This window comes from Fundulus heteroclitus, chromosome 16 (assembly GCF_011125445.2).
Source record: "Fundulus heteroclitus isolate FHET01 chromosome 16, MU-UCD_Fhet_4.1, whole genome shotgun sequence".
NCBI classification, from domain to species: Eukaryota; Metazoa; Chordata; class Actinopteri; order Cyprinodontiformes; family Fundulidae; genus Fundulus; species Fundulus heteroclitus.
The window spans coordinates 16,369,706-16,392,149 of record NC_046376.1 but is presented as its reverse complement, the minus strand read 5'-3'; the positions used below and the strand labels follow the sequence as shown (position 1 = coordinate 16,392,149).

Genomic DNA, 22,444 nt, shown 5'->3' with positions numbered 1-22,444 from the left:
AAGTGTAATTTTTACTCTTGTTGATTAGTCTGCTCTTAGTTCATTCTATATATTACTTGTATCATGTTCACTTAGATGTTTGTGTTTCCTCCCTGTCTGCCCTATCTCTTATTCTCCCTCTCACTCAGCTCGCGCCTTCATTTTTCTCAGCTGTCTTCCATAATTATATGGTTATTTCCACCTGTGCTGCATGCATTCTCTCCCTCTTCTCCCCTGTATAGAAGCTGCCTATATTCATATCCTAGTCGCTGGTTTCTCCGTTATGCTACCTCCTGTTTGTTTCCCTGCTTGTCAATCAATCAATTTTGTGCTCCATTTTGTAAGCTTTTTACTTCTTTATTAAAAGATAACGCTCTGTATTTGAATCCTCCTTCAAGCTAACCTGACAGCCAGATGATATCAGATCAGAGGTTTTGTTACATAGGGTTTTCTTGGGCATCTTAAACATTTTCTGAGTTTGTCTCAAATATTATGACACATTTTGATCTTCAGGACAATGATTCCCAAAACAACCTAAAATCTGGTTGCAATGAATAAAACAGACTAATGCCCAACTTCCAGAATGGCCACAGCCTCAACTTTGGTAAAAATGGACAAACTGTACTTAAAAGTCACTGTTTGATAGGAAACCAATTAAATTAAAAGGGTTCTAGTATTACTGATAGGCAGAATAGGCCAATATCCAGCCAGACTTATACCAGGACCTCGTTGATGGCTTACAAAACTTTGTGGTGCCTCTACAAATGGCTTGTTGAAACATAATCAATTATTAGTGGAGATGTATGTTCATAGTTAAGCATGTAGGTACTGTTTTAACCAACATTTTTAGAGAAAAGCCACAAGAAATTAAAACTTCCGAATACAATGTTTGTGTATGAAAATATGGAGGTTGTGTGTGAGTATCATCATTTCAACCTAGAAAAGAACGGTTTAAATGCATGATTAAAAGCCCCAAAGTATTGTTTAATTCCTGCCAATGGCTAAGTGTACATACACTTATGGCCAGCCCTCCCACAGCAACTGATGTATTAAAAATAAAAGAGAAGATCATTGGCAGATCTTTTGTTTCACAGAATGATCCTCCCGTTGCCTCCTGTGCTGAAATCAAACCCAATAGCCTGGCTTTGTTTTTGGGGGGGGTAATAAAGAAAGAGAACAAAGCGGCACAGTAGAAACGGATGCAGAAGGCAAGAAGAGCCATTTAATCAATGGTGTTTTCCGCGTGGCGCTGTCATAGCCACTCAATAGGCCCATTGATGAGGCAGGCTCTCACTGACTCCGCCAAGGCTTAAAGGCTCCAGTCAGGGAGGCGTGGGAGCCCAGCAGCCATCAGACACTGCTGCATATCAAGCAGGCTGGCAGAGCAGCTCTCGTCAGCACCACGGTGAGCAAGGTAGAGAGGTCCTTTGATAGAGACACTACATGTAGGACACGGGGATAACAAGACGTTCCAGTGGAGAAAAAAAAATCCAGCTTTCATGACACTATTTTGCCTGATTCCGTCCTGTTGGGATTCCTCAATGTCTACCATTCACACGTGTACGACTAGAGCGAACATCACGTCTTGAAGTGATGGTGTTTGGTTCAAATGCAGCCGGAGAAGCTCACTTCTTGCAATATTAACTAAGAAGAAAATGAAATGAAGTGTGCAATGTTACATCATTTTACAGCTGGAAATGTTAATTCTGCTCTTCATGTTCCGAACCGAACGCAGCTTTGAGCATGAAATGAGTTTGAATGAGATGTGGAGACATAAATGGTGTATATATTTAAACTTATTTAGTCACACATCAACAACACATTCCAGGACGTGTCAGGAACTGCGCTGACAGATGCGACGAACGTAACCCTCGGTGGGGATCAGTGTAGGTGGGCAGCGACGGCAGAAGGCGAGAGGATATGAACTGGGTTCAAATTAGTGGTTATTGGAGTGGCTGAAGATGACAGCGTATCCGGGAGTGCGTGGGAGAGAGACAGAGGAAGGAAGAGGTGGCGCAGAGTTTGTGGAAATGAAAACTGGAGATTGCAGGAAGGGATAAAAGGGGAGAAACACCAAGGAAGGGCCTCACATCTGTGCCTGCAGGGAAATTATCTGCCCTATCCGAACCAGAAGGGGAATAATAATTAGAGGCCCATCACTCCGTCGCTGATTTTGTTCCGCTCACTGGCAGCGACACTCCTTGCAGATTGTCTTTAATTAGCTCTACATTGCTTAATCAATACGGCCGTGACAAAACAATGGCATGTGCATCCTGTCGCTGGGCTGACGGAGACACTGGAAGCAGCAGGAATACAGGAGTAGTGTTGACAGACGCAACGTGAGAGGGGAATGATCTAGAGTGGCATCTTTGTCAGAGGAGAAGGGGTGTGTGGGGGGGGAGGGGGAGTGACTGAGCAAGACGTCATGCTCTGATAAAAACCTGCTGCTATGACGACTTGAATCTGCACTTGTTTATTGACTTTGCGTGCTTGTGGATGAAGAATGGGATATGTATATGTCCATGCCATGTTGCATAACAAGGTGAACAGGTGGAAGTCTTTGCTTCTATTATGCAAAACCTGTCTTATGGGATGAAGTGCTTTTTTGTTCCCCCAAGAATTACACCAGCAATTTTCAGCTACAGTAAGGGTAAAGTGATGAGAAGGTATTCAGGATTGCTTTCTCTCTTTAAGCTTTATTGCCTTTGGCTACTGGCCCTGTCCTTCTCTGCTCTCAGGCCCTACTCTTCTCAATGAGAGTAGCAGCTTGCAATGAGTTTTTGCGGGACCCTTTGGAAAAGAGCACCTCTTACCTGTCAGGCACACTTTTCTCCTCGGTACATTATAGATCAATCTGCTGCCATCCCTAAATATGTGCTGACCTTATCCAGACAGCCCAGACCAAGACCATTAAAAGGGAAAGCTCATTCCAAACCAAAAACTGATTTGCATGTAGATGTACCTTCTCTGGGGATTTTCTTCACAAACAAAGACCGACGAAACATATTTATCATCGCTTCAAGATTCAAAGTGTTCCCTTGTTAAATCAACACCATTATTGTGAACTGCACCTTTGCACGTGTCGTAAAAAATGTCTGGGTTTTAGAAAGTACCAGGAATAATGTAACGTTGTAATGCTCATTGTTGCAGGGTATTTGTTTCCAATATTACTTATAGGTTGAATGCTTTTTATTCAGATTGTGGAATTATTTTATGAAAGGCAAGGCCATTGCCTACAGTACGTTGCCAGAGGGGGGGGGGGGGGAACAGTTTAATTTCAGATTTACTGTGTGTAAATCTGAAATTAAGCACCCAACATGAGTGTCTGGCAAAAGAAATGTGCCTATGAAAGGTAAAAAATTCTTCATCCTTCCCTTTGCTGAATGGAATATTAATATGAGGAATGACCTTTCTGATATTGTGTCTGCCCTCACATCCATGCAGTCCCAAACATCATCATTAAGCTCTGCAGATGGGTGCAGTATTGATTGTGCAGGGCAGGCATGCTGTCATAGCTTTTGTCATAGAATAAGTCTGCGTTTTGAAACGCAATAAACCGAGCGGTCTGTTCGTATTTTTTGAAGGAGAACCCAGTAAAGATTAATGCAAGACAGTATGTTCACAGTTGATAGTTTAATACTTTTCACCTGCTTAATGTTACACTCGTCCATGACAAATTCCCTTTCATTATCCATTGCAGCTCCCATTAATGTAAAACAGGACTCTAAGGTCCACTCTTTACCATGACAGCCTCTCTATCTGCCTCCTACTACCACTTTCTCACTCCGAACACTTCTCATCTCACACTCGGCTGACTCCACACCAGCCAACGTTCGCATTGGACCTCTCCTTTCCCCTCTCTATGCCAGTTTTCTCCAGTTTGTTAACACTTTTCTCTCTGTTTGCTTTCGTAATGAGGGAATGAATCAGTCGCTCCTCATTTCTGACACAGCCCGGTGCTAGAATCAGCAGCTTGTTGGGAGAAAATGTGCAAAAAGACAGGATAACTGTTTATTTGTACAAATAACCTTTCCTTTTTCACAAATGTTGCAAAAACCCAAGAAAAGCACACAGTGACACGCTCATTTGTTTATCTAAAAGTTTCTGTTAACAATTTTGCCTGAAACTCCATTTGGCTGTAAATATAATATTCAGTTAGGGGCTGTTTTGGGATTTCTTTCTACTGCACAGTGTGCTTGTGTTGCACTAATAATGCCTCCCTAATTAAATGTTCCTGCTTCTCTGAGCATTAATGACCTGGAGACAGAGGATGCAAATGGAGGTTACAGTGTGAGCTTCGACGACGAGGCTGGACACTGCAGGCTGGTTCTGTCCCCTCATTACTAATGTTCGGCTTCTGGCTGATGGCTTCTTGTCACTGTTTTCCCCTGACCGTTTGCAGCAAATAGCATAATGCTGCAAAACCTTCGTGCAGCAGACTGTAATTGGCAGGATCTCACCACTCCTCTCCGCTCCTGTTAGTTTTGCTGTTGCAGACATGGCAGAAAACAGACAAGATGTAAACTCATCACCTCGGGGAGTTTCAAATACAACGTTCGTGCTTTTTTTAGATGCCCTCCCTGTCTATCTCTCTGCCTCTCATAAACATCACAGTCTCCTTTCAGACTCTTCTATCTACTGTTATCTTTTTGTTTTTACTTGTTTTTCTCTTGTAACCTGCCACCGTGATCAGCTAATCACAGTCAACCCCATGACTTTTCTTTTATTACGTATCAATAAACTTTGTATGTGGCCTCCTTAGAACAACAGTCCGTGTGCAATTGTTACAGGAGAATGGTATTACTGAAACAAGACAGTTTGAAAGCTATGGTGAGGTGTTAAAATAACATCACAGAGTCATTTCTGAACTGCTCTCAGCTTCCTTCCTTGTAAATTGCAAGCTTCTGCCTCAGTTAGGTGTTTTTATTGACTGTTCTGTCTGGAATTGAAGCTCCAGTTATGATATTAATGACGTTGTCAGAACAGTGAATAATCAAGCTTGGATCTGGGTGAAAGAAAACTCTAAATGGTACTGAGCAGCACCCCAAATTCAGTAAAGGGCATTTTAAAGAAATTAGAAATCCTTCTTTGAAATGTACCTACCTTTTCCTTAACAGTAAATATTTTATTTACAGAAATAGCTTTCCCTATTTCATAACTTTTGATTAGCTGGGTGGGAACAAAAGGTCGCAAAGTGGCCCTGTTTTATTTTTTGCGTACAGAAAATAGTGACTTTTTCAGGTCATCATGGAGTCAGAAAGAGATTATGGTAATTGTGCGTGTGAATTACGTGTGTGAAGCCAAATGCATCTCTGCATGCCTCTAGCTCACATAGTGATGGTAATTTAGCCATGCATATTTGCCTCAAGAGGGGCTGCAGTGCGTTGTATTTAGCTGGTGCTTCTGGCATGAAAAGGAGGCAGAATTTGAAGCCACGCTGTGCTGCAGAATGCATGGCAGCTGATTGGTGCATGTAGATCTTTTGTATTGCTTTGATCGGAGTTTTTCTTTGACGAGCCTGAAGCCTGGATGTGGTGCCTTGCTCGGTTGAGCAATCTGAGAGATAAACATGTGCAGTTTGCAATACAAAATATAGCGCAAATAATACTGTATAAGTTGCCATGAGCTGATGAGATTGTAATCAAGGGAGCAATCAAGAGCAATCAATCCTTGTATGAATGCAATTTAAATGCAAGTTACGAGGACTATACTCCATATGCTACTCTGTGGACTGAACTAACTTTTCCAATCAGTTTTGTTGGGTAAATAAACTTAAGTAATGTGAATATTTTTGCAATTGAGCCTCTTTAATGTGATCTGTGTTTCATTTCTTTTTTTTTTTCTTTTTTTTTAACTATAAGACTGTTGGAAAGCTATTATTTTTTCCACCTATAAAGCATCAGTGATCTTTACACACAGAAGGACATTATTTATTGCTATGAAAACTTTGCATATTTTTATGAAATGTATCGTTGTGCAAAGATGTAGTCAGCATTTGGATGTTTCACAAAAGAACAAAAGTGCTGGATCTGCAGTTGAATGGTTCATCACTGCTGCATCATGGACTCTTAGTACCTCAAAGGATGGACTTGATAAAAGTACAATATGTGTGCTATAGTCATTACAACTAATGCATTATTAAGCATTGATCCCTTTACAGCCTTTCCTCACAGGAAGGACACATTTTTGCCTGTGAAAGGCTCCAACGGCAAAGCACTGTTGCTCATGCTGTAGTATTTCAGTTCCTTTTTTTTTTTTGCTGTTCTTTCATATTGATCAAGGCACCATGACATGCATAGCGCAGCCCAACCCAGGTCACTCACACAATACTGTGGTAACCACCATTTAGAGACTCCTGTAGAGAGAGAGAGAGGGAGAGAGAGAGAGAGAGAGAGAGAGAGAGAGAGAGAGAGAGAGAGAGAGAGAGAGAGAGAGAGATGTTTTTCCGAGTATTGATGTACATAGGCATGTAAACATCAATTTTTTACATGACTTTTTTTTTTATCACCGAAACTTTCTTAATATTGAATTGATTCTTTTATGGAATTCTAGCATTTGCAAGCCACATTCACAATGTCATGTTTCAAATACTGTGATCTTGGTTTATAAGACATATATTCATCCTTGGTAGCTGCACAAAACTGAATAATCTGAATTTTACAGCACATGCTCTCCATTCTGTGTTCATGCATTCATTGATTTGGCTGTACGTTATGGCCCTCCTGTGGCCTTACTGGCTACATACTATAAAGGCTCAAATGAGTTTTCTCAGTCTAAGGCCCATAGGAGCCATTAATAGATTCAACACTCGATGATGAAAGCACCATTGTCTTCTGACCTGAACCTGAGAATGCCGTTTATTTATGTGATTTAAATAGTTGCCATGGAAATGAGGTCACACTTTGTTTAAGATGATTTTGAGCTTGATGCATTTAGAAGGCCGTGGGCCTCCTTGTCCATCAGCTAATTAATTTATTATGACTCAGAAAAATAGCCGGTCTTCTTAGAACAAGAGGACTTGAGCTTCTTTCAGCGCTGAAACGCTACTCGCTTTATACTTGTGCTGTGTCTTTTATAATAAAATCAGCATCAGACTAACTTGTTTTGTTAGCTGAGGTGTAATTTTCTCTTGTATTTTAGCCTTAAATTTGCAGACGGTTGTGCCTTTGTGCTCAGTGACAATGTGACGAGTGCTTGGTATTATCTGCTCCCGAGTATTGTTTTCTCACCCAGAGCTTGTTCCTATGGCCTCAGGGCTCTGCGGTGCTCTACTGCCATCCACGGGTCTGCACAAATGCTGCTTCATCTGTGGTAGATGGGCATTTTCACCATTCAAACTGATTAAAAATGCCCTTTATAGAGCCTACCCCAGGCAATGAGCAATTCCGACATTTTTTAGATGTTTATAGTGAAGCACAATAAAGCATGTAGAATGTTGACGCACTAAACAGCTGCTTTACATACAATTATGAACATGTTTGTAATGTCATGTGATGCAAATGCAGTTACAAGCATGCAGCTACAAAGGTACATTATATTTGAAAGTAAATGAGCAAAAGTCATTAAACATGTTAATAGAAAGGATGCAAAATGCTGATGACATTTTCATTCTCATTGCCACAGGGACCATGTGGGGTGGAAAAAACAGATATAGAAAGAGAAGGTAAATGCTGGGGAAAAATTTTTTGAAGAGAACAAAGGAAAAAGACCAGCTTATATAGACACTGCAGTGTTGCGGAGAAAATTAAAATGGCCAGTTTCTAGGTGGAAATTCTGAAGGATGGATCGGCCGGGAAGATCAATCAAAACGTAATAAATGAATTCAGGTTAAATGGCTAGCTCCTTCCATGACTGATACTTAATGATAGTGAGTTCTGCCAGCAGATTTAGTGATTAGTCAGTCGATGGGCACAGCCTTGAATTCCTTGAGTTATGACAGATTGTCCTCATCACGCTGTCATTATGCTCATCCTTTCTTTTGTCCATCAGTCTGGAGGAGATGGCATCTGACCTGCACTCTGTGAAGGGAATTTTAAAGAGTCCAGCAGCTCTAAAACAGGAAAAGTAACCATCAACAGAGGACAAAAACAGAAAAAAAGAAATAATGGAGAAAGTTCACAATATTTATTATGAACAGCAGAGTTTATTTCCCCTTTTGAGATGTTTTTTTTCCCCCAAAATATTTGGAAATTTCCATTAGAATGATTTTTCTGTCTGTTTTAAAGTCTAAATATATTTATGCAGGCAGTTTGTTGGTTGAAAAATGTACTTTCTGATTTAATTTAGTCAAACTAACTATGAAAATGTCAGTGCTAACATTTTACTGAATAATTGCGAAAGTTGACAATTGATGATTAATTCAGTTCCATTTATGTAGGCAGCTCTAATTCCCAAATGCCATTTCAAGGTACTTTATAGGACAAATCAGTTCCAATTCATATCCCCAATTATTTGCTTTATATGAAGAATAGATTACCGTTTTAGGACGCTGCTCAAAGATCACTATGAAAAATATCATTTTAAATTTATCAATCTGTTCTGGGTCTGATTTACAAAAAAATTAGAGTTCATTATATAAACAAGACAAGGAGGAAAAAGTCAATGCAGTGAGGTGTTTTTTTTTTTCTGTATTTCAGCATTATATTGCAGGAAAACCTGAAAAGTCAGTTTTGAGTGTACAGCATGTGCTAGTTAAGTTTATCAAGCATTTCTTCGTGATATTCATGTGATGTAAAAATAATTACCGTAAACACAAGTTTAGACACTGTTGAGGGTATCTTTTATAGATGATGGGTCAATAACGAGTGCCATACCTTGTGTTTTGTTTTGATCAAAGCCCATCAGGTTTACTTGAACACAAATTCAATGTTTAAGGACGTTTTCATCCATATTCAAATCTTTGCTGCCACCCAGTGAAATGAAACCACAATTACTATATTCACTTTAGATGGTGTGTTGAGGAAAATAGTAGCAGGTTCAAAATCAAGCCCTATAAACTAAAATAGTCAAAGGCAAAATGTGGATGTTTCACACACACACACACACACACACACAGAGAGAGAGAGAGAGAGAGAGAGAGAGAGAGAGAGAGAGAGAGAGAGAGAGAGAGAGAGAGAGAGAGAGAGAGAGAGTTAAATTTATATTGAAATAAAAAATATTTCCAATTACAATTTTATTCTGTTTTTACTATTTTGCCTGGACTTAACTGTTTCAGATTATCCAAAATGAAATGTCACCACGGTAACACGTGGTGACATTTCATTTTGGATAATCTGGCTAAGAGTACACAAAACAGACAACAGGCAATGAACAAAGGTTACAGTTGTTTTATTTATTTTTTCACTTTATAGCGTGCATAAAAGATTAAAAAACGATAGAGATCAAAAGTCAGAGATAACACATAATGAGGTAATAAGGGGCTTTTGTGATTTGAGGCTTCATTTAGAGAAATGTGCACCTAGATATTCCTGAGAGAAGAGTGTGCAAAATAGGCAACAACAGTAAAGTGATTTTAACATACGATGGACAGTAACGTATTTGATGTTAGATGTCTTGTAACATACGGTTGTAACATATGAACATAAGACAGTAGACAAAGATAGCCTGACTAAATACAAGATGCATTTTGCAAATGACTTTTGAGACCCTCGGCGGCAGCAATGGCGTTTTTAATTTTAATGTTGATGTATGTTTATGCATTTTGCAGAGGCAACTTACAAATGGTGATATAGCAGTGCAATTAATATCAAAACTAACAATAAGCTACTTTGAAGGAAGACCGCTAGTCCGGCTCTGAAATAAGAGATAAAGAGATTGCAGTAGAAGGGGTAGAGAAGTGCTAGGGTAGGAGATGCTCTCTGAAAAGCCGAGTCTTCAGGAGTTTCTCGTTGACAGGGACTCCCTTCTGGTGGCTCTCATTGTTTGTGACAACTGACATTGAGTCTTTTTACGTTGCTGTAGAGGAATGTTTTGCAGAATTGCTATAATTCTCCCACATCAGAGGTTTTTAAAGCATGAACAGCCCATTTAACATCATGCCACATCACCTCGATCTTTTGTTTGTTGGTTTTTTTGGACCATTGAACTTGCTGGTCATTAAACTTTGGCTTGACCCAAATGCATGTGAGCATGCGGCCCCAAACTGATTGTTGAATATTATCCTTCTGCGTTATCTGGTATGTAGCAGAATGAATTGTCCCCTCAGTTGCATTTTGTTGTCCAGGTTCTGAGGCAGCCATGCATCCCAAGACCATCACACCACCACCATGTCTGAGATTCAGCATGATGACCTTTTTTTTTAAAAAAAAAAAAACAGTGTGTTAGTTTTATGTCAAATGTAAAGGGATGCACAAGCACATGTTTTATATTTATTGTTGAATTTTATCAAATAGGTACACTATGTACTGCTTTTTGAGATCTCTTTGGCTACATTTTGTTGTCAGACAGTCTCAGTGATTGTTTGATGCTGTAGGCCAGAAGGTAGCCAGCCACGGGTGTGGTTAGTGATACAAGAGTAAGATAAGATAAGATAAGATAAGATAAGATAAGATAAGATAAGATAAGATAAGATAAGATAAGATAAGATAAGATAAGATAAGATGAACTTTATTGATCTCACAGTGGAGAAATTCACGTGTCACATCGGCTCAATGATCAAAAGAAGGTGCCAAAGGAGAAAAAGGTGCATGAGGTATATACAGTGCATCCAAATATATACAGTGGGTCGAGAGAAAAAAAAAAAAAGCAGAGATTTAAGATGACTTCTGTACATTTAAGGTGACTTATATACATATGGATTTGATGTTGTACATTAAAGTGGTACCAGGTAAAGAACAGCAGTGAGGTTGCTGAAGTCTCTTATTAAACAGGATTATTGCACAGGGTATTAAATAGTAATTGCACATTAGTTATTGCACAAGTTATTGCAGTTATAGTGCAGCATTGTAAAGTCTGATGGCAGCAGGGATGAATGACCTGCGGTAGCGCTCCAAAGGACCTCAGCCACCTCAGGAGGTGGAGGCGGCTCTGGCCCTTCCTGTACAGGGTGTCAGTATTATGAGTCCAGTCCAGTTTATCATTGACGTGAACACCCAGGTATTTGAAACTCTCCACAGTTTCTATGTCCTGTCCCTTGATGTTCACGGGGGAGTGAGGTGGGGGTCTTCTCCTGAAGCCGATCACCATCTCCTTGGTCTTACTGGTGTTTAAACAACAGTAAAAAAAATTGGTTAGTAACACATCATTTCTGATTTAACAAGGAATAATATTACATTTTGACAAGCTGCTTTGGATAGCTTTTTTTCACTTAATAATTGAAATCATGATTTGTCTGATTTTTGTATTTTCTCAGTTTATCTTTGCATGATATTAAGATTTTTGTGATGAGCTGAAAAATTACAATGTGACCAAAAAAAATAAACAATCGCACATATAATTTCTGCATTTGATCAAATATATTTCGTGGTACTGGGAGTTTTGCAGTTATGATACTAAGTCTTAAGGAATTTGTGAAATTTGGTATGAACCTGCAGTGATAAGATGTTCTGTTGTGATTTGCCCAGTGTATTTCTTTTGTTCTCAATTAAACCTCTGTTAGAAATTTAAAAAAGTATCAAAATAGTCTACCTTTAAATTCTCCAGCAGTGTTCTTGCGAGGTGAGGTGCAGACTCCAGCAATGCTTCAAGTACTAGAAAACAACTTTGACTTCATCAGGGCCACGCGCCCTGTTGTTTCCCACTACTTCAAACGTTGCTGGAGTCTTCACCTCACCGGATCTTTGACCCTCCCCACGCACCGTCAGAGTCAGGGAAGTTGTGCCAGAAACTTTTAGATTGAATTCTTCTTGTATTCTTGTAAATTGACAGATCCCTCTTGAGAGTTTACTGCTTGTTCAATAACAGGCAGCAGCAGTTCCAATAGGGCTGTTTTTCTTTGCAATTCTGTTGGTAGCCACCAGGGGGCAGTATTGATGCAAAAATAGAAATCAGCATACAGTGGGAGCTGGGAGGAGAGCTGGAGCTTCCACTTGGGGCACAGTAAGCTTTCTCTCCTCAGATCCCTTCAGCACGCAGAGGAACTCATATCAGTCACCCCACAGCACTGTTTGCCCACCCATGACTGACAAAGTGAATAAGTCAGCAGACCCCAAAGAAAGCAAGACAACAAGCTGACCTGCTCGTTTTGTCTTAATTAGCATTTTGTCATCATTATGTGTGGACGCCCAGGGGGCATAAATGGACACAGCCAGAGGCAACATTTCTGATGAAGCTTTTTTGTTTGACCTCAAGCTCCGAGAAGACACCTGAGACATAGTTTCCATTTATCTTCTTAATCTGGGGACACGCCCCCTCAAAACAATTCTGACGTCTTTCTTGAAATAAGCAGAAAGGAGCTTTAAGGAGCAGCCCCAGAAGTGGCGTTTACCATATACCATGCAGTTAATATGATTTATGATGTGCATGAACTGTGCTTATGCAGTTAAACACAAGCACTGGTAAAACTGCACGTAAAAGAGGGCATGTGGGCTTCTGTTTGTCAAATAAAAGTTAATTTGATTCAGAATAGGGTGCATATATCATTCAGAACAACCCCACGATGTACGTTTTTAGTTTTATGGGATATTTTACACTTTAATCTGATGCCTTTTCATTGATAGTAATTCAATCTTCTTTAAGCACACATTGAAACCGTGAAAACAGTGACTTGTAAGTGAATAAGGCTATGTAATTTCCTTATGACAGAACAGAGAAGGTGTATAAAGGGAAATGATAGAATATGTGGCTCGTCTAGACTGTCATGAAGCACAAATGATAGATGGGCTGTCAGAGGCGGCAGTAGGCAGAAGCACCTGGATCGCTCCCATTTTTAATACCATGCCAAACCAGCTGTCCAACTTTCATATCTATCACGCTGTATCCTCTATTCCACACAGACAGGGTAATTAGACTGCAGGACAGTCTACTGTGAAAAGGATGGCACTCAGATGCCCTGGGCGCCCACATGTCACATAGCATAGAGAACAGATCAGCGCTACGAAATCCGTCTCTCTCCAATCTACGGACACGCATGCATGCACACGCACACGCACACACACACACACAGAAACGCACGCACGCACGCACACACACCAAGATTTGAGTCATAAAACCACAGCCAAATGTCAGAGAAAAAGAGAGGGAAGGGAGAGAGGGACTGGATAGACCCATGCAAAAACAGAGCAAAGGCTGATTGGGAGGGGATGAGATGGAGAGGCAGCCAATGCGCAGCTCTGCATCTTGAGGAGAGAGGGTGGAGAGAGAGAAAGTGGGAGGGAAGCTGAGCCAGGCACTCTGAGAGGAACGGCTCTCAGTGTGATGGTGTTGGATGTGACCTACTCTTCTCTGACCGGTCCCTGCCTCGTCCGTTTGAATGAGCCGGGGTATGCAAACAACATAGTTCTGCTTAACTTATTCTGAGGGACTTGGTGCCGCTCAACCCGAGCAGAGCTTGGCTGGCTTGTTACAATTTCCAAGGTGTCTGCAGCAGAGGGTGGGGAGGAGGTTGACTGGAGCTGAGGTCTAGGCTAGGGCAGGGCAGGGCTGGCTGTCAGGCCGTTTGTGCCGGGCCCCACAGAAAGAGAAAATGACTGTTCCTATGCTCAAGATCGGGGCAGTGCTCAGCACTATGGCCATGGTGACCAACTGGATGTCTCAGACTCTGCCTTCTCTAGTGGGACTCAATGGGACAACCGTCTCCAGAGGGGGCACTTCAGAAAGGATTGTTAGTGTGAGTACGACTTAATTTCCTTCACGCAGCTCTATATGCATGCACTGTTTTTGTTTGAGAATGCTTTGGGAAATGGGATCAAGACATTGAGAAGATGAGAAAAATGAAAGAGTGACAGAGCAGAACGGAGAGGTTTGAGCTGGAATGTGTGCTTATATGTTCCTGTAAAGAAAGGTTTTCAGAGAGGGAAGTTTTGCAGATGGGAGCTCGATCAAGAGTCTCAATCAAGGGGGCTGGCTGTAAGAAACGAAAGACCCGATGCAGTTCAAGGTACATGTGAGATGTGAGATGTGAGATGTACATGCGGTTGAACTGGGTTCCTGCTTGTGAGTGATGAAGTATGAAACCATGACCAATGTGGTAAACCATATGGTTGCGTGGGGCTGACGGGAGGTGGAGAGCTCCCCTGAGTGATGCTTCGGCTGATCCTGTGTGTCAGTCAGCTCCAGGGTGGGAGAGAGGGTTCTAATATTCAACGGTTGGGTGGCAATGACTTGAGACAATTTTACAATTTTGAATGTGCCTTATCTCCTTACATTGCACTTTGTCTCTTTTTTAATATATCTGAAACTTGATAGTGTTTTTTTTTTTAAATAAGATCTTATCTCCGGACTCTAATGTTGGGTTTTGTGTCCAAATGTCTAATTTTGCTAATTTAGGACTACAATATTATCAGGCCTCATCTGGAGTTAATGAATGTCATTTTGTTCCATGCTGAGTGAGCTTTTGTGGCATCTTACCCATTAGGCAAATGCCCAAATCTGTTGAAATGACGGAAATTGAACATCCCAAGAGGTGTATGACCATCTGGATATATGTCTATGAAGGCATTCGTGCACATTTGTAGAAGAGTACGTGTGTGTGTATTCAGATATCTAATCTATCTCTCTGTAATGAAGGCATTTATGGCTCAAGGGTGGAGGTCCGTCTGTTTGATGAGGATTTTTTTTTTTTTAAACCATAACACGCATCTGCCACTTTTATATCCACGCATTCTGCCACGAAATATTAGGTGGACAAGTTTCTTCCTTCTTTGTAAGACAAAAGTCAGTCTCCAACATGTTTGTTCTTACGTTATCGCAAAACAAAAGAGAAAAAAATATATTTTACAATCCTATTAAGTGCACACCTTTCCCTGCTGCATCTTGGCCGACTAACCATCAGTTTAGGTTCTTTCTTTCTTTTTTCTCCAAGCAGACTTTTCCAAGGAGAACACAAATAATGCAGACTTTCTTGTAATTAAACCCCCTCCAATCAGGTCTCAGAACTTGTAGCTTAACATTTGCATTTCAAAAGGCATAACAAAATTAATTATCAGACATAGTCATCGGCACATTTTATTATTTTTTTTCCTGCTTTGGGGAATCTGCCACGCATAACCGGCGGCAGAATAAAAAACAAAACCATGAAGTTCAATGTTCAACAAAACCAAGAAGGGAGTTTGATGCTTTGAGGTGTAATTGCATTGTGAAATGTTGTTGTGATAGAAAACACGTTTGCTTTGTGACAGGAATATTCCTCCCTTATGCACAATGGCGTTGTATAAAACATTCATCTAAAGCCTTGCTTCAAAATCCCATCACTATTAATAAGGCATTTGCCTGGGATGATCTAAGAAGCAGGCGTGACTCACAAACTGTTTAGAGCCACAATTCAAAGATAATCGGGCTGCTTTCTTGTGACGCTCTTGTGCCTGCGTGCCAGTGGCTGTTATATGGCTACTCTCCACTCTGGCGCACAAGCTCGCTGCTTTCTGCACCGTCCCTGCTGAGAGCTATTTCCAAAGTCTGCTTCACTTGTTTGCTGGGCCTGTGTTTTAACCAGCTGATTCAAGAGCACAGCTGACTGAGTTTACGTGTGCCCTTCTGCAATGCCACTGAGCACGGCTTCTGCCTGGATGCTTGTACACATCTGGATAGTGCAAACCCATGTTTCTTATTGAGAGGACAATTCTGAGAACTTGAACACTTTCGCTAAATGTGACCCGCCACGGCAAAAGTAGGAACAAACAGGCAGAAGCTCAAACTGAGAAAAACAGTAAAAAACTTAAATTTCCGAGAAAATTGTGGTTTTTCGTTTTATTGCAGAATATTCTTGTGGAAGTTATGAAGAAACTTCTCAGTTCTTTAAATGACAGTTTCAAAGGTTTTAAAAGAGTACATTTTGTGTTTAAGCTTGGGATTTAAACTGGCTGGGGGTGATTTTAAAGACACTTTGAGGCATGTTTTCTCATTAATCTTCTTTGCAGAATGCCAACAATAAAATGGTCATATCTTCTTCAATTAATTGTTGACTTCCACAGGTTTGACATCATTGGAAAGCTTAAATTCCACTCTTTCTGAATCTGTAAATACCTCAAAACGGCCCTGGGGAGACATGTTCCTGGTTTTGCTGGCCGGTCACAAATTAGTGTGACAGATTTGTCCCAGGCTGTATAGAAGATAACATTATGTGGTGGTTTTTCTTTCCACTGTCGCTTCATGCTTGCTCAGTATGAGGGATTGCTGCAAAGCCATGGACAATGCAGACGACTCTCCCTGTGGCTCTATGCTTCTCCAGGAGTGAATGCTGCTTGTTGGACTTTGAAGCAATCAACTGGTTCCCTTATAAGAAATTTTTGACCAATTTGTATAATATGATTGATTTTGACTTTGTAAAGTGCCTCGAGATGACATGTTTCATGAATTGGTGCTATATAAATAAAATTGAATTGAATTGAATTGAATTATTCTCTTATACATTGCTGTTACAAAAGTATTTTCTTTCTCCTGTTGATTTGTGTTGTTTTCTATAAATATCAGACAGAGTTAGCTGAATAAATACAAAACCTGTGTTTTTAAACAACAATCTCATTTATTAAGAGAGATCAACCGTGCTTAAGTAATTATCCCCCCACCACGACCACAATCATTGTGGTGGTAGTATGAAGATCTGGGACTACTGTGCAGCTTCAGCAGCTGGACGACCTGTTATAATTGATGGTATCATAGATTCTGCTTTGTAAAGGAAAATCCTGTATCAGTTTGTGACCTTCATCTTAGGCACCCTTAGGTTATGCAGCAGGACAATGATCCACCTCTGAATCCACTACAGCAAGTCCACCACTGAATCAAAAAAAGAGCAAAACAAATAGAGGTCCTAGTATAAGTTCAGAACTTCATCCATTTTATGTGCCTTGCTGTAGCTTCAAATGACTCGTTCCTGCTTTAAAACTGTCCAGTGTCGTAAATTATAACAATTCACCTAAGAATTGTGAGTCAAAGTTCCTCTTCAGTGATGACAAAGACTCTGTGGCAGTTATTAGGAATGCTTGATTGCAATAGTTGCTGCACAAGCAATTATGACGTTTAAGGGGACATGACATTTATTTTTACACTGGATCAGGTTGATTTGAAATCCCAATTTGAAAACTAATTTTAATGTTTACTTAGGTCACCTTTGTTTAATATTTAAATTTGTCTGATGATCGGAAACATGTAGGTTTGACCAAAAAAACAGTGAGAACAGAAAACAATATCTTTAGGGGGTACGTACGTTTCGCAGCACTATATTAATTAAATGTTTTGTCAATCCATAAACAATGTTTGGACAGCACTTTATAAAAGCTAAATTGCTTGAATTTATTGAGTTTAGTGGGTAAGCTGGAGCATAAAGACCTTATGTGACTCATTAGAAACTTTCCAGCTGTTAAACTTCAGAAACACCAGGTATAGAAATGCTAAACTTGTCCTCTATGGGACATGTCCATTGGTGGAAAATTAGCCTTTAAAAGAAAGTTTGTTATAGTTACAAAAAAAGGTGAACAGCATCAGAAAAGGCTATGTAATGTGTTTTTTACACAGACAGGTACCCCAAACAGGATGTTAAACAATTGCTTAAGCTTTTAAAGCTCAGATAATCCCACTGAATAAGTAAATTAATGAAGTTCAAATATGATCATCAAGAGAAATCTGTTTGTTTAGTGTTTTTAGTGCTTCATTTTAATGTAATCTGAATACATACATACATACATACATACATACATACATACATACATACATACATACATACATACATACATACTGTACATGTAGGCCTATGCGAGACTGCTTGTCATCAAAACATCTGTTATAATTTCATGATTCAACTGGTTCCCTTTTCAACAGTTGTCTGATGCATTTTTTGATTCTTAGCATCACAAATTTCACTTTAATAGGTCTATGAAAACTTTAAATGAGAAATGTTGGTAGGTGCTGAATAAAAGCGACATTATGTATAAACTGTTTCATGCACCATCCCCCCATTGTTCATGACAGCTTATCTTTGCAGGGTCCTGGGGGGCGGGTGCCTATCATTGGGTGAGAGGCGGGGTTCACCCTGGACAGTTCACTAGTCCATCATAACAAAAATGTGATTAACATGACAAAGGGCTTTCCCTAACAATCATATAACAAAAGTCTGCAAACAAATATTCCAAATAAAATCCTAACAAACTGATCATGCACTTATACAGTCAGAACATTTTGAAAGTTGTACAGGAAATGTATCAAGCACAATTATTCTGAATGTTTTATGACGTTTAAATTTGACTGAAAAAGTAGCCTGCTGTGCTTGATTTTCAGTGTTAAAATATCAAGATGTGCTGTTTTTACTCAATAGAAAATACAGTTTGCGGCATAATTTTCACACCCACAACAATAAGAGAGCTGTCTGAATGAGTATTGTTACAAACCAAAACAGGAATTTCCTTTTACGCTGCGTTTGCTAAAGTCATGAGGTGGTTCCTTGAGCCTGTTCCACTGGGAACAGACCCAGGGGCAGAACCAGAGCTGGCTAGCTGATGGATGGATGGATGGATGGATGGATGGATGGATGGATGGATGGATGGATGGATGGATGGATGGATGGATGGATGGATGGATGGATGGATGGATGGATGGATGGATGGATGGATGGATGGATGGATGGATGGATGGATGGAACTAAATAATAGTTTCATAGGAATGCAGGGCATTGTGGTGTTTATGGTGCATTAAATCCTAACAGCAAAGTACACCCTAGTGGAGGTTCAATCATGTTTTGGGCTTTGCTGTGTGTTACTGGAGACATTGAATAATGGAATAATATGACGTGATAGATATAACTTATGTCACCTCAGTTACTTGGTTTCAGCACAGAAGGTTAAACTTTAAGGTCTTGCATCATAATGCAAGAGAATCACAAAAAGGTCAAATATTGTTGGGCACATAGTGCCTAGTGGTGTCCAAAGTCTGTCATCATGAGCTGATTTCCTGCATGTTTTAGGGGTTTACATGATTCAATAGACCTTAATTATAAGAAGGGTTTATTATCAGGGTAATTCATTTGAATAAGCTGTATTGGAGCAGGACAGCAGCCCCTGAGGACTGGAGATGGACATCCCTGATCTGGACTATTCAAAATTGACAAGCAGTAATCGCTGAACTAAATTCAGCTACAAACGTTAGAAAGAGCTTAAATAAGTCATTTACCCCTCAGTACTTGTCCGTTTTTGATTGATCACAATGCTATATGAACTAATAGTCAAACCTGAGGTGTCTTAATTTTGAGGCTTCAGTTTTTGCCAAAGGTTCTGCAAAATACCGCAGAACTAAAATCATTCTTTGGTTTTATTCATTTATAGATGCTATTTTTAACATCAGCAGCAGAAACATTATCATGATAAAAAAAAATGTCTACAATAATCATGCCTACTTATGCCCTAAATAAATCCACCAGACAAGGAATTCAGGTCTCTGATTACTACTGCATAATGTTTTGTTTGTGAAATAACTTCAGGAAGGCGAGTGCAATGTGGGGATGCATAAATCACCACCGGGCTGTGGTTGGAGTCCCACAGCACTGCAATGAAAGACAGAGGCGCAGGATGTCTGGGTTTGATAACTAGAAGAACAATTCTTTGAGGCCTAAGGTTGGCCAAAGTATTCTCACCATGAACAGAGAGAATGCAACAAATAACGCCAGTATACAAAGAGCCGGGCGCTGAACCGGATTGAGGTCACTCAGACGGTGTCTGTCTGGATGTTAAAGTTGTAAACTTTATCGCAACCACCAGGCAATCTCATAAAGCAGATAGTTAAGAGTGCTCCTTGGCTATGGATTAAAGATTAAACACTGCTTACAGAGTTTAATGCGCGCACATTACTTTTATGTTTATCGCCCTGCTTTTAGCCACATTTTATTTGAGTTCAGGCTCCGACAGGTGTTCCTTTACGTCGGCTCGTTTTAAAGTAGGCTTCGGGGCCAGAATATCAGCAAAAGCCAAAGGGTATGATAGTATTTCATAAGGGTTGGATATGTTAACTATGTGGAACGTCATTAACGCATACTAGAATTAGTCATAAAGATGTTTTTTTATCATTGAAAAGTCATTTATTCATCACTTCACACTATTCTATAATCCATATTTGCAGCAGTGACTGTAATTTAACAGTTTATACAGCGTTTTATCACACAAACCACCCTCGCCTCTGTCTTCTCGTTCAGCCGAAGATGCGATGGAGCTGTCTTGCTCCCATGTAACGCCAAAGCAGATGCCAGGCGCCTTTCACCAGGACACCTGGCAGGGCGCTAGCAGCAAGCTTTGAAACAGAGGGACGACACAACTGCCCTTTGGCAAGTTGCACGGCAGCTGTGAGCCGCATTTTCTCCCACCTCTCCAACTTTGCTGCCAACTCAGGAGAGCAAAGCCGTTGGTTAACTTGATGCCCAGCACTGCCGCCTTTCAGGTGTGATCTGGACTGGAACAAGTTAGAGCGTCAGCAGATGGGGAGGGAGAGGGACGGCGGTTCAGAGCGGTGGCAGTCGCAGGATTGATCGAGAGGGAGTAAATGTGAAGCAGTGGCGAGGAAAATGTGTGTGTGTGTGTGTATGGTGGGGGGGGGCATGATGAGTTTATGAGTCATATTATTGACTGGCAACCACGCTGCGCTGATTGTGGTAATCGGTTTTCCTTGGAAGCAGAGGAGACTAGGGACTTCGATGCGAGACTTCATTGAGTTTTATTTTAAAGGCCGGCAGCTGGCTGGTACGTTGAGGACTGACAGATTGTTTATTTCCAGAGTGGGGTTGTGTATTTGCATGTTTATCTATCTATATAGTCAATTCAGCAGTGAGCTGCAAATGAGAAAAATGAGATGTGATTGTTTGGCTGCAGCGCAGATGCAACTTGGTCGTGTGTGGCGAAGACAGATGAGTCAGCTTTGTTGGCAACAAGTGCTGGGAGAAAGTTAATGCTTCTCGGATTTGTAAAGAGTAAAATACATGGATGCTGCGGAGCACGGATAAAGAAAGTTGGCAATGAGGGATGGAAATGAAAGAAGGAGTAAGATTACATACTTCAGTAAGTAATTCTTGATATCCTTGCCTCTTTGATTCCTCTTGCATCCTCATTATTCCGCTCTCCCTCTCCAGGCTGAACATCTCACCCACCACCCTTTTCCTAGCTGTGTCCCTCCTCTTTGGTGCAGCAGTTCCTCAGATGTGATGCATTCGGTGTCACGGTCAGCTCTTTCTCATATCTCAGAACTCGGTTCTAACATTTGCCCCTTCAGCCTGGCGCTCATGAAAGTTATAATAGACTTGCCGTCATGCTCATAAAGTAAGGATCTGCAGATTTATGATCTCATTTAACTCTGGCTTTGCAGCAGCGGGTTCCTGGTTCGGTCTAATGAAACGCCAGAGGAAGTCTATATTGCAAGTCGACAGCGATACCAGCGGCTTGAATGTCTAATTGGATAATCTCTCTGAACTTTGGTAGTCAGCAACAAAACAGGGATTTTAAGGTTTGTGTCTAGACTTATTTCTCTGATGATGAACAAGGATGAGAGCTGGATTTATCTGTATTTTTCCCCCCGCCTAAAACGTGTCACAAAAGCAAACGACAAAATTGTCACCAAAGCAAATGACCGTGTGAAACTGGAGCCGTGATTCTGGAGAATAGAGAAAACAGAGGAAAAATGCTGGGTATCTTTTTTAACCTCGCTCAGCTGGAATTCACCTTAAATTGTCGCTCAGCATCCTAACTTGGCAGCATTGAAATAAAGCCAGGCGAAATATGAGCTCCTTTTTCTCCTCCCTGCCAGCTCCTACATTTCTGGCTACGAGCATATCAGTAACTACTGCTTTACTCAGTTTCCTCTTGGGAGCCTGAGGTTGGAGCACGCCGGCAGCCGATTGTGGGGCTTCGTACACGCAGGGAGTCTAAATTAAGGTCCAAGAAGGGAATCCCAAGGCAAAAATCTTTAGCAGCAGTTTTAATTTCAGTGAGCAAGCTGCATTGATTTATTTGTGTGTGTGTGTGTTTTTTTTGAGCTGTTTTAAATCCTTTGTGTCTTCTTTAATGAGCTTTCACACAGGCTGCCTCAGATCTGCTGCTTGGATATTCTTTGTCATCTCTCACAGCTAATGGGCGCATTTCTGGGACGGTGAACTAAACGCCTACTCTCTGCTGAAATTGTTGTCTTTGTCATGGATGAGGAGATTACCCAACAAACCTGAAGTGCTCTAGTTAGCCGCTGTTTATGACGTGACAGCAGCGGCAGGTTAGGCAGCATCTTTGCATTGGTTTGGTTTGAAAGAGTTATTTGCGCTCCAGTTTCACTCTGCGTGTCCTGAAAATATTTCTAATGGCAACAAATATTGGAAATTAGTTTTTGCAACATTAATGAGGTATGTTGCGGG

General features: G+C 40.7%; 1 protein-coding gene across 2 annotated transcripts in view; it reads left to right on the top strand.

The window, feature by feature from the left end:
• Positions 1–22,444, top strand: part of olfm2a (olfactomedin 2a) — a 55,140-nt gene that overhangs the window by 13,914 nt on the left and 18,782 nt on the right. The window contains exon 1 of one of the 2 annotated variants that reach the window (XM_012878628.3): positions 13,290–13,744. The exons of the other annotated variant lie outside the window; for it this stretch is intronic. Within the exon in view, the coding sequence (XP_012734082.1) occupies positions 13,601–13,744 (144 nt within the window). The 5' untranslated portion in view covers positions 13,290–13,600. Of the gene's footprint in view, positions 1–13,289; positions 13,745–22,444 lie in introns of those variants that run through there. 2 annotated transcript variants of the gene reach the window in all.